This window comes from Electrona antarctica (assembly GCF_951216825.1).
Source record: "Electrona antarctica genome assembly, chromosome: 16".
Taxonomy (NCBI): Eukaryota; Metazoa; Chordata; class Actinopteri; order Myctophiformes; family Myctophidae; genus Electrona; species Electrona antarctica.
The window spans coordinates 19,166,785-19,183,707 of NC_136797.1; the positions used below are offsets into that span (position 1 = coordinate 19,166,785).

The 16,923-nt window shown below is 40.9% G+C and overlaps 1 protein-coding gene across 2 annotated transcripts in view; it reads left to right on the top strand.

The window, feature by feature from the left end:
- Nucleotides 1–16,123, top strand: part of atp8b1 (ATPase phospholipid transporting 8B1) — a 41,444-nt gene extending 25,321 nt beyond the window's left edge. The window contains exons 12-30 of one of the 2 annotated variants that reach the window (XM_079523580.1): nt 15–214; nt 355–439; nt 1,132–1,255; nt 1,547–1,590; nt 2,049–2,214; nt 2,674–2,868; nt 3,326–3,438; nt 3,919–4,083; nt 4,565–4,676; nt 5,318–5,393; nt 6,235–6,367; nt 7,364–7,492; nt 8,437–8,593; nt 9,168–9,391; nt 10,108–10,191; nt 10,826–11,071; nt 11,365–11,503; nt 12,025–12,155; nt 13,124–16,123. In XM_079523580.1, the coding sequence (XP_079379706.1) occupies nt 15–214; nt 355–439; nt 1,132–1,255; nt 1,547–1,590; nt 2,049–2,214; nt 2,674–2,868; nt 3,326–3,438; nt 3,919–4,083; nt 4,565–4,676; nt 5,318–5,393; nt 6,235–6,367; nt 7,364–7,492; nt 8,437–8,593; nt 9,168–9,391; nt 10,108–10,191; nt 10,826–11,071; nt 11,365–11,503; nt 12,025–12,155; nt 13,124–13,363 (2,763 nt within the window). In that variant the 3' untranslated portion in view covers nt 13,364–16,123. The remainder of the gene's footprint in view (nt 1–14; nt 215–354; nt 440–1,131; nt 1,256–1,546; nt 1,591–2,048; nt 2,215–2,673; nt 2,869–3,325; nt 3,439–3,918; nt 4,084–4,564; nt 4,677–5,317; nt 5,394–6,234; nt 6,368–7,363; nt 7,493–8,436; nt 8,594–9,167; nt 9,392–10,107; nt 10,192–10,825; nt 11,072–11,364; nt 11,504–12,024; nt 12,156–13,123) is intronic. The other variant, XM_079523581.1, reaches the window with a different exon arrangement.
- Nucleotides 16,124–16,923: the final 800 nt, after the last annotated feature.

Sequence of the window (16,923 nt, forward strand, 5' to 3'; positions counted from 1 at the left end):
GTCCTCTCCTGTAGATCTTTGTTCTGTTGATCTTGGTGGCATCCGGCTTGGCTATTGGCCATACATTCTGGTATGAAGAGATAGGAAGCCAAGCCTGGTATCTGTGGGAAGGGACCGAGCAGGCAGAGAGGTCATCCGCCTACAGAGGATTCCTTAGTTTCTGGGGCTATATCATAGTCCTGAACACCATGGTGCCTATATCGCTATACGTCAGGTGATTGAAACTAATACATAATTATTACTGTAATAACCTTGTTTTTTATCATTATTTTGTATAATCCTTCTAATTTCTTTACTTCTATTATTTGCTTCTTATTAGTATCATAGATGATTTTATGTCCTGTATGTTTTTAGTGTGGAGGTCATTCGACTGGGGCAGAGTAAGTTCATCAACTGGGACCTCCAGATGTATTACGCAGAGAAAGACACTCCAGCCAAGGCATGTACCGTTTGGTTTTACACTTCAGTCATTTAGCTGGTGTTCTCATCCAGGAACTTAAAACCACCAAAAGTCGTCAGGGTAAAATAATGAAGACCTGTTGTGTGGTCGAAACATGTTGCCGTTTGCATTGTTTTGGCTTTTCCTTCCTTTCACTATCGAGTAGGGGTGGAGCTCGTACATTTTTGAGTGGTGTAAACCACTACAACCACTACAACTGGCTTTGTTAGTTTACGTGTCTGTCCGTACCAAAAAAAATGAGCATGGTTGCTATGGTCACCCAGTTCACCCGGGTGTGATTTCAGCTTTGTTAGTTTACGTGTCTGTTCGTACCAAAAAATGAGCATGGTTGCTATGGTCACCCAGTTCACACGGGTGTGATTTCATTACGTCAGACATTACGTCAGACCACAGCTGATCAGTCTATATAAGACCTTACACCACTCAGTTCACACGGGTGTGATTTTTTTATTGATAACGAGCACCTTATCACAGGCTTATGGACCCGGGTTCTTATCAAGCCCACTATGGAGTGCCCGGATCCTCTGCTTTTGCATGTTTTATCCTATTTGATCCAGCAGCACCTCGGATACTTTTATCTCCTTCTAACTTGTGTTAGTTGTTTCTCCTCCTGTGAGCACCTGGATGTGTGGTTTTCTCTGTTAAATGAAGGATTGTTGAAACCCCCTCAGGCCCGGACCACCACACTGAACGAGCAACTGGGGCAGATAGAGTACATCTTCTCAGACAAGACGGGGACCCTCACACAGAACGTCATGGCCTTCAAAAAGTGCACCATCGCGGGACGCACCTTTGGTTAGAACATGCTTATAGTTATACTGATGCAAATTAATTATTTTCCAAATTAATTTAGTTTTCTACTGAAATTATGTGGAATGTTTAAAAAAAGAAATGGGTCGTCATGATACTGTCAATTGCCTAGAATTTTGTTAATTTCAAGTTTGTGCTGCTCACTTTATTATTATTATTATTATTATTATTATTATTATATAATGTTGTACTTCCATCTTCATTGTCCAAATTTAATTCATTCATTTGAATATTATCCTTCTAGACTTTTCTCACTCCAGGTTTGCTTTCCAACAGGTGACCCTACAACTGCAGAAGGAGTGTCCCTGGACAGAGGAAAGGTAAAAGCCCATATTATTTATCCAGTGCTGCCGAGGGCTTTCCCATATACCATCTGTGCTTTAAACACAGTAGACAGATCCATAGTACACAAAGAATTTTACTTGTGTTAAAATGTCCAAAACGGTGCAATCCATGTAATGTACTAGCAGGTCTATATTTTCACACATGTGTGCTTTGACAAGGTGGGTTGGAGGGCAGTCAAATGAAAAGAGTAAATTACTGTACACAGTGTCCTCACTTAAATACTGTAGTATGATCAGTTTTATTAAATGCAGATACTACATTTCTGTCATTCGGCCTTCCCCAGGTATCTGGCTGAATGCTATTTTTATTTAATTAATAAAGTTGAATGTAAGTAACTGTGCGGCCTAGCCTTTGAGCCACAAAGGGACCATGTTACTCAAACAATGTTCCATTTACTTTGACTAAAGAATGTAATTCATTTCTTTCCTACCAGCAAGTGGACTTCAGCTGGAACGACTTGGCTGACAAGAAGTTCCAGTTCATGGACCATTCCCTTGTTGCCTGCATCCGATCCAAGAAGGATAAAGAAGCCCTGGAGTTCTTCAAATTGCTCTCACTTTGTCACACAGTGATGGTGGAACAGAAACAGGGTGAAGGAGGTGAGGGACCAATAGATGGAGAGAGAGAGGGAGGAAGGAAGGGTGGGAGAGAAGGGGATGAAGTGATGTGACTGGAGAGAAGAGGAGCGGGGAGAGGGTGACATCTAATATGGTCAATCTATTTTTTTTTTGTTTTTACATAAAATCATGTTTCAGTTTAAATTACTTTTCAGATTTTGTCACACCTATTAAAATAGTATTTGCGTATTCAAACTCTGTATACTCGAAAAGAAGCACTCATGTTGTATTATTGAAATAATTGCTGATGAGGGTGGATTAAATGGGGCCTAGCGTAGCACTGCTTATTTTGTCCACACATATTTAAAATATGTGTGGAGTATATTGTCACTCTATTTGTGATCTTTGTTGGCTTTCCCCCGGATGAATTGGTCACAAACATAAAGAACAATTTGGACATTATTGATTATGATTTGATTATTGATTTTTGTTATGTCATAGAAACGGGTGATTTGGTGTACCAGGCTGCATCTCCAGACGAGGGCGCTCTCGTCACTGCAGCCAGGAACTTTGGCTTCGTGTTCTTGTCTCGTACCCAGGACACCATCACCATCAGAGAGCTGGACAAGGAGCAGACGTATGAGATGTTGGCCCTCCTCGACTTCAACTCTGACCGCAAACGCATGTCCATTATCTGTGAGTTGGCCTGCGTATATATAGATGCACAGCTGATGGACAAGCACAGACAAACTCTTATTTGTATTTGTATTTGTAAAACTGCAGTAACGACAACAACAATATAACTTCGACTTAAAATTAATATTTGTCTAATACTGGAAAAAAAATAAAACATTTTACCTTTTTATATCATTATCTGGGATTTTATGGCATGAAGCTTTCTTAGAGTTGTTGTGCTTTGAATTCCTAATGTAATCAAATCAAAGTTTATGAACAGACCCATAAAGTCTGATGTACACATATCATTAACATGGTGTTGTCTCTGAGTAACGTTGCACGGTAGTGTCCCCTATGGGCTCATTAGTGACTATACCAATTAAATTGTCCTATTAAAAAATGTGAGGAAGAGTTGGATTGTTTTAGATTCTGTCGTACAACTCACCTTTCTTTTCTGTTGTGTGCTTCTCTTCCTCAGTGCGGTTCCCTGATGGTCGCATACGTCTCTACTGTAAAGGAGCAGATACAGTCATTTATGAGCGTCTGTCCCCTGAGTCCAGGCACAAAGAGTCATCACAGACTGCCTTGGATGTGAGTCGGTTGGTTCAAAGTTACCGGGTTGTTGACAGATCCTGCTATTTTCGATCTGCTAACTGATTGATTAGAATTATAAGAACAGCACATACAGTATTGTATTTTCTATGTTTTAACCCATTTAGGACTGAGGCCGATTCTAAAAACGCCTTCTAAATCCTGACCTAAGTTTTCTCAAAACCTTAAAATATTTATAAACAAATTACAAAAAACTGTATGTTGCTATATACTGTACATGGCAATAACTACCCCAAAAGGGGTTCCCCTCCTGAGAGGTATAGTTACAAAAAGGAGTTCCCTGTCCTTACGTTGATGGTAAAAAAGAAAGAAGAACTGGTCCAGTTTATTCTGCATATTTTAGAAGATTTTGTAACATATCTTCACAGACAACTTCATGGCATTTTTGCAATTATTTAATGTACTATTCCTGATTTTGAAACCCTGTTGAATAAACGTTCTTTTGTTTGTTTGTGTTAGATCTTTGCCAACGAGACGTTACGGACACTGTGTCTCTGCTACAAGGACATCAGCAAACAGGAGTACGACATCTGGTCCAAGAAACACAAGGCTGCCGCTGTTTCAATGACCGACCGAGATGCTGCGCTGGACCGGGTGTATGAACAGATCGAGAGCAACCTGATGGTGAGTACAGGGTTATGTACAGTTGGGTGCCACCGATATTGTCCCTTATCATTTGACCCATTTAGGCCTGACCTCAACATTTTAAAAAATCCTTCTAAATCCTCCAGTTTTCTGAAATAAATATTTTCACGATTTTTCAAAAATAGCAGACCTACAAAGCTCGTAGCGCACCACTCGGTGGCGCGCTATGAGCTTGTAGATCTGCTATTTTTCAATAGCTAAATTATAATGTTTAAAACACCAAAAGGGGTTCCCGCCCAAAATGGGTTAACTGTCCTTTTGCGCAGATCACGCAAACCTCAGCAAAAAGAAAAGGACAATATCGATGGCCTCCAACTGTAAGCTGTATCATGGTGGTGGTACTAGGGAGATGGTACTAGGGAGAAAAAAATACAAAATGTGAAGCTGAAATGTCAAATGCCAGAGATTTCAAGACTATGAATTCATATACTTATGATTATGCTCTAATTCATATATCCAGCTGATTGGAGCCACTGCCATAGAGGATAAACTCCAGGACGGAGTCCCAGAGTGTATCGCCAAGTTGGCCAAAGCCGACATCAAGATCTGGGTCCTGACTGGAGACAAGAAAGGTATGGTCCCTCTCTTCTTTTTAATTTGTTGATAAATGATTAAAAAGAACTAAACAGTGGTAGAGGTTTAAAGATGTTAAGATGAGGTAAAAGAGGGAGAGGTTTTAGCCCAACAACAGCAACACCGTATATTATGTTTTGGCAATATGTACATTTCTTCTGACATATGTCACGAAGACATAACATAACATAACAATTTCTGGTTCTTGAAGTTTATTGAGGCGGAAGTAGTAATGGAAACTGGCATCAGAACTATAATTCTTTATATTGCCAAGTGTTTTTGCACATGCATGCATGGAATTTGGCTGGTGCATTTTAATAAAATCACACCTAAGAGGGGCAGGGCAACAACAATAAAGTAGCCTGCTGATATGCCGGACTTCGGTTGGGTAACCTCAGACAATGTCAAAACCTCCACGATAATTATTTCATCACACGACAACCATAGCCTTTTGTAATCACAAAGACAATGAGGAAATGGCATTTGATTGACGCAGCCACTTTTGCACCTTCAAAGGTTTCTTTGTAACACCGGTACATGATGTGAGCTTCCTATTTCTTCCCATTTATTATTCATTTATTATTTATTATTTAGTAGGATAGTGTTTTTTAACTCATAAATTGTGTATATATTTTTTCAGAAACTGCTGAGAACATAGGCTACGCCTGTGAACTACTGACGGACAACATGCAGATCCACTACGGAGAGGACGTTAAGTAAGTTCAAGCGCAGTATACTCCACTTCCAATGTACGAACTTTTCTTCGGAAAGGGAGGCGATAACCTTTCTTAGGAACCTGTGCACCTCCAGATGTTCTGACTCTCCAAACTACAGTATATTTTTTATATACTGTATTGGCCAGTAGCCTGTTTAAAAATGGTAAAATGGTGCATTTTATATAGCGCCTTTATCCAAGGCGCTTTACATAGATTGTGCATTACATTCACCCATTCACACACACATTCATACACCGATTGCGGCGGAAGCCATGCAAGGTACCAACCAGCACATCGGGAGCAATTTGGGGTTCAGTGTCTTGCCCAAGGACACTTCGACATGTAGACAGGAGGAGCCGGGATTCGAACCGCCGACCCATGGTTCATTGGACGACCTGCTCTACCAGCCACAGCCCCGTTTAGTGTGCTTCCTCAGGGGGGTGATGTTGGCTCACTGCTATTATGTAAAGTGAATTGAATTGAACTGTCTATTGCAGTATTAAACAGCATACCTCCTATGTCCTTAAGAGGCCGAAGTGGTTAATGTATATGTTTTGTACTGTAATAATACTCAAAATCTAAGTAACTAAATGTTTTCAAATAATTGTAGTGGAGTAAAAGTACAGTATTTGTTTCTGAGATGTAGTGGAGTAGAAGTAAAAGTATTAATAATTGGAAATGCTCCAATAAAGTAAAAGTACCTCAAAGTTGTAGTACGTACAGTACAGTACTTGAGTCATGTACCACCAGCTCTGACAGTGATTTTTGAGAGAATGTACTTCTCACAGTGCATGGTGTGTACTGCGTACTCTTCAGTGAATGCTCTTCTGTGTGTCTCCAGTGAGAAGTTGACGCTCCGACAGGCCAACAGGAGAAATGAAGCTCCTTCCTTTGGCTCCAGGAAGAAAGAACCTCCGCAAAAATTCTTCACACAGCCAGGAAAGAACGCCCTCATCATCACTGGAGGATGGCTGGTGAGTTACATTGAATTAAAAAGTTTACTTTAAAGCTGAAATAAAGGACTGCATATAACCTAAATAAGTAGGTTTTTGAACTGTGTATAATGTAAAACATTCTAGTGCCGTTCCACAATATAGCTGGGTAACTTTAAAACTTTAGTATTTAGGTTAAACTAAGCAAATTTCTGCTACTCTAGTTCCCTCTAGTGGCTGATGTTATGGAATTCCCAGTCAATCCATGTAGATTAGCATTTTACCCAGATATTTCTCACATTTGGTAATAGAATGGAACCATGAACTTCCATATTGTTCTGTGACAGTAATGATTGATTTATTCCGAAAATAATAACATATTATGCATAATGAAAAACACAATTTCTAAAAGACAGTAAGGTATACAGTTGGATTATGTAAATGCATGTTGTATTCTTGGAGTCCTGCATAAAGAACTTCAGCTTTCCTACTGTCTGTCTCTCTTACACTGTCTCCCTCTCAGCTTTGCTACTGTATGTCTGTCCTACACTGTCTCCGTCTCTGCTTTCCTACTGTCTGTCTGTCTGTCTCTCAGCTTTGCTACTGTGCGACTCTCCTACACTGTCTCCGTCTCTGCTTTCCTACTGTCTGTCTGTCTGTCTCTCTGCTTTGCTACTGTGCGACTCTCCTACACTGTCTCCGTCTCTGCTTTCCTACTGTCTGTCTGTCTGTCTCTCAGCTTTGCTACTGTGCGACTCTCCTACACTGTCTCCGTCTCTGCTTTCCTACTGTCTGTCTGTCTCTCTCTCAGCTTTGCTACTGTCTGTCTCTCTCTCAGCTTTGCTACTGTGCGACTCTCCTACACTGTCTCCGTCTCTGCTTTCCTACTGTCTGTCTGTCTGTCTCTCTGCTTTCCTCCTGTCTCTCTGTCTCAATAAAGACAACATTCTAAGTGGAGTGCACTGTCCTCACTGTCTCCATTCTTCGCTGGGAAATGAAAACGCCCCGATCGGCTCTAATGGTTTTGTCTTTTGCCAGAACGAGATCCTGTACGAGAAGAAGAAGAAGCGACGGCGCCTGCGGCTGCGTCGCTTGGGGAAGAGGCAGTCTCCCTCCGGCCCGCCAGACGGACAGCCCATAGATGAATGGGAGAAGGAGATGAGACAGGTGTGTGTGTGAACATTACCCCGTTAAGACCTGAGGTCGATTCTACAAATGCCTTCTAAATCAGTAGTTTAATTTAGACACTAATTCAAAATTATTCAACATTTTCAACATTTAAAAAAAAAAGTAAAAAAAATAAAATAGCAGATGTACAAGCTTGCAGTGCGTCACTTTGTGCTGCGCTGTGAGCTTATATATCTATTATTGAACACTAAATTCTAAATTGATAAGGATGCATTCCCGGTTTTAATGGGTTAAGATTACACTGATTCACACACAGGGCGGTCACATTTTTGTTGACGATTAATTGTCATGCAAATAATTGTGATAAATAAAAAGCTTTTGTGATGCATGGTTATTTGTAGTCTTTATGAAACCTTGAAACAGCACAGTATTTTCAGGCCAACAAACACATTGCACAATGGGTGTATATATATAAACAAAAGAAATCTAGTTCATATACATTGCTCTTATTAGTGTATAAACATTGTTACTTTATGTGAATGCAAAATGGCCAATACATTTTAAGTCATAAAAAGAAATATATATAAACATAGTACTATGTGCACTGCATAACATACAGTTGGAGGCCATCGATATTGTCCTTTTCTTTTTGCTGAGGTTTGCGTGATCTGCGCAAAAGGACAGTTAACCCATTTTGGGCGGGAACCCCTTTTGGTGTTTTAAACATAATTTAGCTATTGAAAAATAGCAGATCTACAAGCTCATAGCGCGCCACCGAGTGGCGCGCTACGAGCTTTGTAGGTCTGCTATTTTTGAAAAATTGTGAAAATATTTATTTCAGAAAACTGGAGGATTTAGAAGGATTTTTTAAAATTTTGAGGTCAGGCCTAAATGGGTCAAATGATAAGGGACAATATCGGTGGCACCCAACTGTAGGTATTGGTTGCGGAACATCCTGTAACGTTCTCTTTCGTCTTGGCCAGGTGGATTTTGTGGACATGGCGTGCGAGTGTGAGGCGGTGATCTGTTGCCGTGTGACGCCCAAACAGAAAGCCAACGTTGTCAGTCTGGTGAAGAAGTACAAGAAGGCCATCACGCTGTCTATTGGAGACGGAGCAAATGACGTCAACATGATCAAGAGTAATTAATAATAGTCATGATTGATGATGATAATGACTATTGTGTCTTATATTCCCAAGGCTGCAACTATAAATGAATCTTAGCAACCTTTCTATTCATTAATTAGATCAGTTGAGAAGCTGTGTGTGTGTGTGTGTGTGTGTGTGTGTGTGTGTGTGTGTGTGTGTGTGTGTGTGTGTGTGTGTGTGTGTGTGTGTGTGTGTGTGTGTGTGTGTGTGTGTGTGTGTGTGTGTGTGTGTGTGTGTGTGTGTGTGTGTGTGTGTGTGTGTGTGTGTGTGTGTGTGTGTGTGTGTGTGTGTGTGTGTGTGTGTGTGTGTGTGTGTGTGTGTGTGTGTGTGTGTGCACTTTGTATATGAACAAAACAATGAACCACCATTTGTGTGGACAAATGTAATGAAATTAGCTATCCACAAGCTGACAACGTGTTATTGTGACGCGTTGTCAGCCATTTTCATTTCATTACATTTCCTTTCACAAAATTGGGAATGATTCTTATATTCAATTTTAATTTTTAAATCAATGACATTTATTACTGTAGTTCCACTAACTGCTGCTTCCCTACCCTCCCTCACAGCGGCGGACATCGGTGTGGGTATCAGCGGTCAGGAGGGCATGCAGGCTGTGATGAGCAGTGACTACGCCTTCGCCCAGTTCCGCTTCCTGGAGCGCCTCCTGCTGGTGCACGGCCGCTGGTCCTACATCAGGATGTGCAAGTTCCTGCGCTACTTCTTCTTCAAGAACTTTGCCTGCACCTTGGTCCACTTCTGGTACTCTTTCTTCAGCGGATTCTCCGCCCAGGTGAGCACCGGTCACGAGCCGGAGTGTTGCGCGGCACTCTGTTTGATCCTGTATACATTGATGCTTCAGGCTGTTTTATACTTCATGTAAAAAGAAATGGAGTCTGCTGCACACTAGACAGTGCCTCACAAGTCACTTTCCAGTGTGCAGACTTTAATTATTTTTACCTGTTATTGACCAGTTTGGCCTGCACCTGTTTTTATTTTATTATTGTTTTTTGTGCAATGTCTTTCTTTTCTTTAATACTTCCATTATACACGTTACAAAAAAAAAGTTTGCCTCTAAAAATTAAAAAATACATAATTTATTTGATCTTGTTTGCTCCTCTCATTACCACAAGTCAGCGAAGCAAAATGATTAGTAGACAAAATTGTCCCTTATATTTTACAATCATAATGCAGTCTTGCGTTATGAAAAAACAAAAAACATGCATTGATAGTTTTTCGTATACATGTTATTGTCTGTATTCTCCTCAGTATTGTATAATTACTCTGAGCTGTCGACTCTACAGAGGTTGTGCATTTGTATTCAACACATTGTATTTTTTACAGTAGTTGACATAAATCTTGTGCAGCGACATACATAATGCAGCGGGTACATAATCCATGACTACCTGGTGTGACTAGATCTGCCTGCTCTTGAAAATTGTGAAGAATATCAAAAGATTCACCAATTTTGGCATAACTGTAATTCAACTCTTTGTGTTTTTTTCCTAGATTGCGTATGAAGACTGGTTCATTACACTGTACAACGTGTGCTACAGCAGCTTACCTGTTCTGCTGGTTGGACTGCTGGATCAGGTCACAATAACAACATTCATCTTTAGCTATATGCCATATACATTTTAATAATTTAGCTGATGTATACAATAAGTTTCAGTTCTGTAATTCCCAAACTTATATATTTTTTTTTATTTTGTATTTTATTTTTGTATATGCATGAACCTCTTGAACCCTAGCATCCTTATTCTGTGGGGAACATTCACTGAAAATGGCCGATCTACAAGCTTGTATATGGGCTATTTTGGGTGAAGAGGTTGGTGTGTAGAGTGAAAGAGCAGACCAAATACAGGGCCAGAGGTCTCACGTCTCAAGAGGGTTTTAACTAAGTGGTTAAATGGCTGAAAATACACATGATTCATATAAAAGATAATGTGTAAACAAAGACACAAAGTCCTGTCAAACTTCATTCATCACTTCCAATTTCCCCTGTGTATTATGTATGAGCTCTCTCTCTCCTGATTGGATGAAATTGGTATCCTGAGCTGAAAAATAATTTTGGAGAGATGGGGAGATCCCTGTTACTGAGAAAAAGCTCTCTACAGCAATGAGAATACGGAACTATTTAACACGTATCTTAACAAAACACGTATGACTTACACACCCTTTTTTTAAACTCATGTAAATCCTCCTCCTCTCCCCTCTTGGCAAACAGGATGTCAACGACAAGCTGAGTTGTAAGTTCCCGAAGCTGTATCTACCGGGCCAGCAGGGGACGCTGTTTAACTACAAGAACTTCTTTGTGAGCCTGTTCCACGGCATCTACACCTCTCTGATCATCTTCTTCATCCCGTACGGAGCCTTCCTCCAGACAATGGGACAGGACGGAGAGGCTCCGTCAGATTACCAGTCCTTAGCCGTGGTTACCGCATCCTCGCTCATCATCACTGTCAACCTGCAGGTGTGACATTCATATTGATCCTTGAATACAACTGTTAAATACTTAACTGCTCACTTACTAACATACTTGATACTCTAGAACTGGTTAATAGTGCTATTACGACTAACACTACTATTGCTGTAATAGGACACACTACTACTAATTCTTCTAATACTACAACTACTGCAATTATTACTGCAGCTACTACTGCTATTGCTGATGCTATTACAACATTACTACCACTACAAGTGCTTCTGCTACTACTATTATTACTATCATTACTTTCACTAAAGATGATAACTTTCTCTCCTCAGATCTCTCTTGACACCTCGTTCTGGACATTCGTGAACTGTTTTGCGGTGCTGTGCAGTATAGCCATCTACTTCGGCATCATGTTCGACATCCACAGTGCAGGGATCCATGTCATTTTTCCCACCGCCTTCACCTTCACAGGTAATTTTAAAAGAACTAGAAGACGTTTGTGGGCCAGGTAGCTCAGTCGACGGAGGGTGCCCTCGCCGTTGAATCTCACTGTTCTGGGTTTGATCCCAGACTCTGCGTTTGAGTACCACAGCGTGGGTAACTAAGACAGTTCAGTAAGTAGTGGGAGCTAAGAGCGTGGCACTCCACCTCAGCAATCCAACTCCCTGGTCTAGTGCCTCGTAAAGGGGAAAGGCTGGTACAGACCGGAAGCCACTCTGACCACACTGGAGGCGTCAATAGAGTGTGTCAAAACCTGTTGACGCGTCATTCAGAGCTCCCTTCAATTTTGGGGCATCAATGTATGGCACAGACCATCGAAAACGAATTTGAGCAATGCAGAAAAGCAACCTCTTTTCTAATCTAAACCTGTATTGCAATGTTTGTATGTTTTGCTTTCACAATGAAGCAGACGATGTGAACAGGCGGACTCGTGTCACTCGCGTGACATGCATCAGTGACGCTCGTATAAATGCTTTGTATGTGCTTTACAGGGGCAGCGTCCAACGCCCTCCGACAGCCCTACCTGTGGCTGACCATCATACTGACCGTAGGGATCAGCCTGCTGCCCGTCATCTGTATCCAGTTCTTGCATAAAGTCATCTGGCCTTCTGTAGGGGACAAGGTAGGACCGTGTTTCAACTGTATTCTATAGCAGTGATTCTCAACCCTTTTAATTTCAAGGACCCCCAGTTTGATAATACGATTTCTATCCATGGGACCCCAAACTACACTGTAAGGTCCTCAGTGTTCATTTAGTTCCATTTGTACACTCAAGAGACTTGCAGACTATGTAAGGGAACGTTAGTTTCTCAGCCATCAATGATTTCGCTTGGGGACCCCCTGGAACACCATCAAGGACACCTGTGTTCTGTTTGTACCATTATATTTAGGGATGTCCTGATCACTTTTTTGTGCTCTCGATCCGATTCCGATCATTTAATTTTGAGTATCTGTCGATACCGATTTTTCCTAATATTTATATTTTTATAGGACACTTATGCCATATCACAATAGTACAATATCCAAAATCACAGACAATATCCAGTCTAATATTCCATGATATGGATATAATATACTAGGGATGTCCCGATCACGTTTTTTAACTCCCGATCCGATTCCGATCATTTGAAAATGATGTGATCGGCCCCGATTTCCGATCACATGATCAACCCTAATTATATTCAATATTTTCTCTATATGTTTTCATGCTGAAGTTGAGAAGCTCATTTAAGTCACAACATATCATTGCTGTCGGACAGGAAGTTTCTGTTAATAAATGAATGCTGTACTCGCAGGCTAATCAGAAGGCAATTGCTGCCTGATGAAATATACTCAAAACACATTGCTGAGTAGTCTGTAAGATTTTAAGCCAATGGCTGTTTGAAAGCATTGCATCTATTTTTGCATTGTGCAATAGTGTCCTCCCTTCTCTATTGCTTCTCTATTGCCTCCTTGGAACCCCTAGGACTACGCTACACTTTACCGTGAGGTACTTACAAGAGTGTCACGCAAAAGTTGCACAAATAACCAATCCAGCCGTGACGATATCTGAACATTTAATCATTCTCATTACCTCACACGCACACCCAGGTCCAGCGGAACAGGAAGAAGTATGAGATGGAAGATGAGAAGAAGAAGAAGCCCGCAGACGTGTCTGCATTCCAGCGAGGCAGACGTTCCCGGCGCTCCGCCTACGCCTTCTCCCACTCCCGGGGCTACGCCGACCTCATCTCGACCGGGCAAAGCATTCGGCGGCGGCCCGCACCGCGGGACGGCACGCCTCAGGACAACATCAGAGAGACTCCCCAGAGAGAGGCGGAGAACATCTGACCAGGTGTTTTGGGGCTGCAGGTCTAAGGAACGGAGCAAAACTGTCATTGGGTCGTTTCTGAACGGCTGGTCAAAGCTACTTAAGGAGGTTCATGGCAATCATGTTGTAAATACGGTTAGGTGGAACTATGCATCGGAGCGCTTGTGTTTTAGCTTTTGGTTTGTGTGCGGGTTGGGTGGATCATTGACCTCAAGGGTGCTCGGGTCTCCAATGGGAGAAACATGAGGATTTGAGTTGGTTCTCATTTGCCAGTGATTTCTCTGATTTACATCCCTTGTAAATATAGTCCGTAGACAGTAACATGTCTACAACACAGAGGGTGCACTGGAAGGCGGCGGTGCAAATTCTTTATTTTTTTGTTTAATTCAAGTCCTCCTTAAGTAGATTGAACTGGTGGTTCTGCTCCGGTGGTCTTGTGGCCTCATAGACTCTGCAGACGGCAGCATTTTCTCTATGCACAGACTCTTTTAAAATGCAAAACAAAGCTCACCGAAGACAAAAACCGCCGTCAGTGGGGTTTGATATCATGCAATACGTTGTTGCGTGACATAACAATGTTGTTAAACTCAGGATTTTTTAATTAAAAGCCCTATTTTTGTAGTCTTAGTTGGTACAATAGGTTGACAGGGGTTGCGTACATAGTTCTGACAGTAATTGGAACTAATGGGTTGGATGGAACTGAGTCTACGTTTAAAGGGATACTTTGATATTATGCGGTTTTAGCCTATTGTTCTCTGAGCACTTGTAACAGTACAGAGGAAATGAGAGGAGGCAAATTGATCACTTTGAAACATACATACTGCTTAATTTCTGCCGTGAAAGTGAAGAAATTATATTATGTTTGTTTTTATCAGTTATAACCGTTAAAGTTGTCCGTTTCATACCTTTGTTTAACAGAATTTGCATACGGTAATCATAAAGGTAGGAGCAAAAAGCCTATTGAGAATAGAATTCAGCATTTTTGGGTGAAAATGTTCAAATATTTCTCTGCTTTTCCATTGAGCGTTAGCCACTGCTAATGGAAGTTAAACAAACCTTTGGTTTGCTTAACAAATGTGTAATAGTAACAACAAAAAACTAATTATTTCACAAAGTGCCCAAGAGTTGGATAAACAGGCTAAAATGTGCCACATCAAGATATCACTTTATCCTTTTTAAATCTGAATGTGGTTTGGTATGCAAGCGAAGGCGGATGTTATGTACGTACCTTTAATTTAATATTGTTGTGAATAGTTAATGGTTTTGTCTCTACTGCCTTAATCAGCTCTCCAAAGTGTACTTACAGATTGGTGTCACAATCATACATTATTTGAGGGGATTTCACCTTTCTTTCAACAGATTAGTGTTGTCATACATTCCTTCAGTCGTGGATCTTACTATGAAATGTTCCTATACCTCACTTGTTCTTTTGGTGGTTATGATATTGTCCCCTCTGTAAAGTCATTGATATGTTTTCTCTTGAGAAAGCACATATTTTTTACATAAGTTTCCGGCATATCAATGCTTTCAAGCTGGATCATTTTACGACAAAATGCGACCTAGCTTATTTTGCCAGGAAAACTTTATATTATAACGGCAGTGTGTTAAGCTGTATTTTAACATGTGAGGAAAGTGTTAGTATATAATGAATCTCCTAAATCCAGAATGCATGTAAAGTGATGCAACATGGTATGTTATATTGTACACTTTGTACATCCATTGCGGTGAAACGCCTATATTACCTATCTACATTAGCCTTGTTTAGGTAGACCTACATTTTCATTGATTGTACACCAACTCATTGTGTTTCTATGTACTTACACTACTTCCATGGGTTGGAACACAGGCTAAAGGGGGAAGTTTACCCAAGATGCAAAAAAGCTTAATGCTAAAAGCTAAAACCAAAACACAAAATGCAATTGAAAACTTCAACAGTATGTCTTTCAGGAATTTGACATTGTTACTTAGGTGCCAGCCATTTATCTCTGTGCAGTCCAACAATAATTATTGCTTGCTTCTGCACAGAGGTAGACCTTTGACTCATAATAAATGCGGTATTTTGGGTTAACTTCACCTTTTAAAGGACTATACTGGTGGTCTGGCATGTTTAGCACATTTACCACGATAATTTTGTACTCCTGTGGTGTGTTCGATTTTCCAGGAAGCCATTGGTTTCTGTTCCTTTCTAAATCCACTTACAGAGACTTGAAATGGCCTTGGAGGTAATCCTACACGTTAATTATTGCTCAGATACTTTTTGCTGTAGGCTACATGTATTCATTATGTTTGGCCAACATCAACTCAATTTATTCAGCTAAGTTCAGCCATTTTTTAATTACTGTAAAAAATGGAAACAAACCTCAAGTGTAAACATAAAGCCTTTAATTAATGGCACAATGGCCGGAGCTGTGAATAGCAAATCGCATTTATTGATGCCGGTATGGTCCTTTAGGTCAGGACACAATCTCTCTAGTTCTACGAAGCAGCATGTCTGGTTTCAAACCGTTCAAAGCCAAATGATTCTTCAAATGTCTTGACTGTTACTGTTTCATATTATACTTCTAGTGTTACTGCACGCAGAAGACGGCCTTTTATTGTTGATTGAATCAAGCCAGTTGACAGAAGTGCTGCTGTTACCTGTTACCAGGAAAGAAACTGCACCCCAGACTGTCATGTGATGGTATTTTATTTTATTTTTTTATTACTTCTACTACTGTTATTAGGATTGCTATTACTGTTATTATAAAGTGGTTGTTAATTAAAAAAAAGCCATGAGCACATTTATTTCTCTGACATGGAATAATTGAATGCACTGAAATGTTGTAAAAGTGAAAGAGTTGTGAATATATGGCCAAGAACAGGTTTGTCTATCTGGCCTACGGACAGCGGGGTGGAGCCCATACTATGTGAATGTGACTGTCTATCGTGCTCTGAGTGCCCACATCAGCCCCTGTGGTACCGCCACACTTGGCACAGGTTTCTTTAATACTGGCATGATACTGAGTACCCTGGTCAGTATCATGTCACAATTGTCACAGGGATGTGACAGGGCCTCACACCAAGAAGTCAGGCCCTGTCACATAATGTCCCTCTGTGTCACAGGCATGTCAGCACCTTTCACACGTGACAGGGCCTGACATCCCAACGGGGCTGACTGTACACAAAACATGCACTCTGGCTCAAAGTATTTTGGTGCTTTCAGTTGGATTTTCTTTTGTTGCTTGATTCACTCGGTCATTGTTACGTGTGTGTGCGTGTGTGCGTGCCATCCGTCCATCCGCAGCTACTCTCGCATACTACTAAGCCGATTAGCATCATATTTCTTGTGCGCACAGACAAAAGGCCATGGACGTAATTTCACAAAATATTTTTCAATTCGGACAATGACGACTGTAATTTGCGTGATAACTGTAGGGCATAGCAGAGGTGGCCATTTTCTGGTTCCATCGTTCCAGACCCCATTCATTTTTTCCATAGAGATCACTTCTTGATGCACTGTAGGAAATGTATGGAAGATAGGTCTAGACTCATGCAGGAGGAAGCTGAAGCAGGAAGGCAGTGGAACCTATACTGGGTTTAC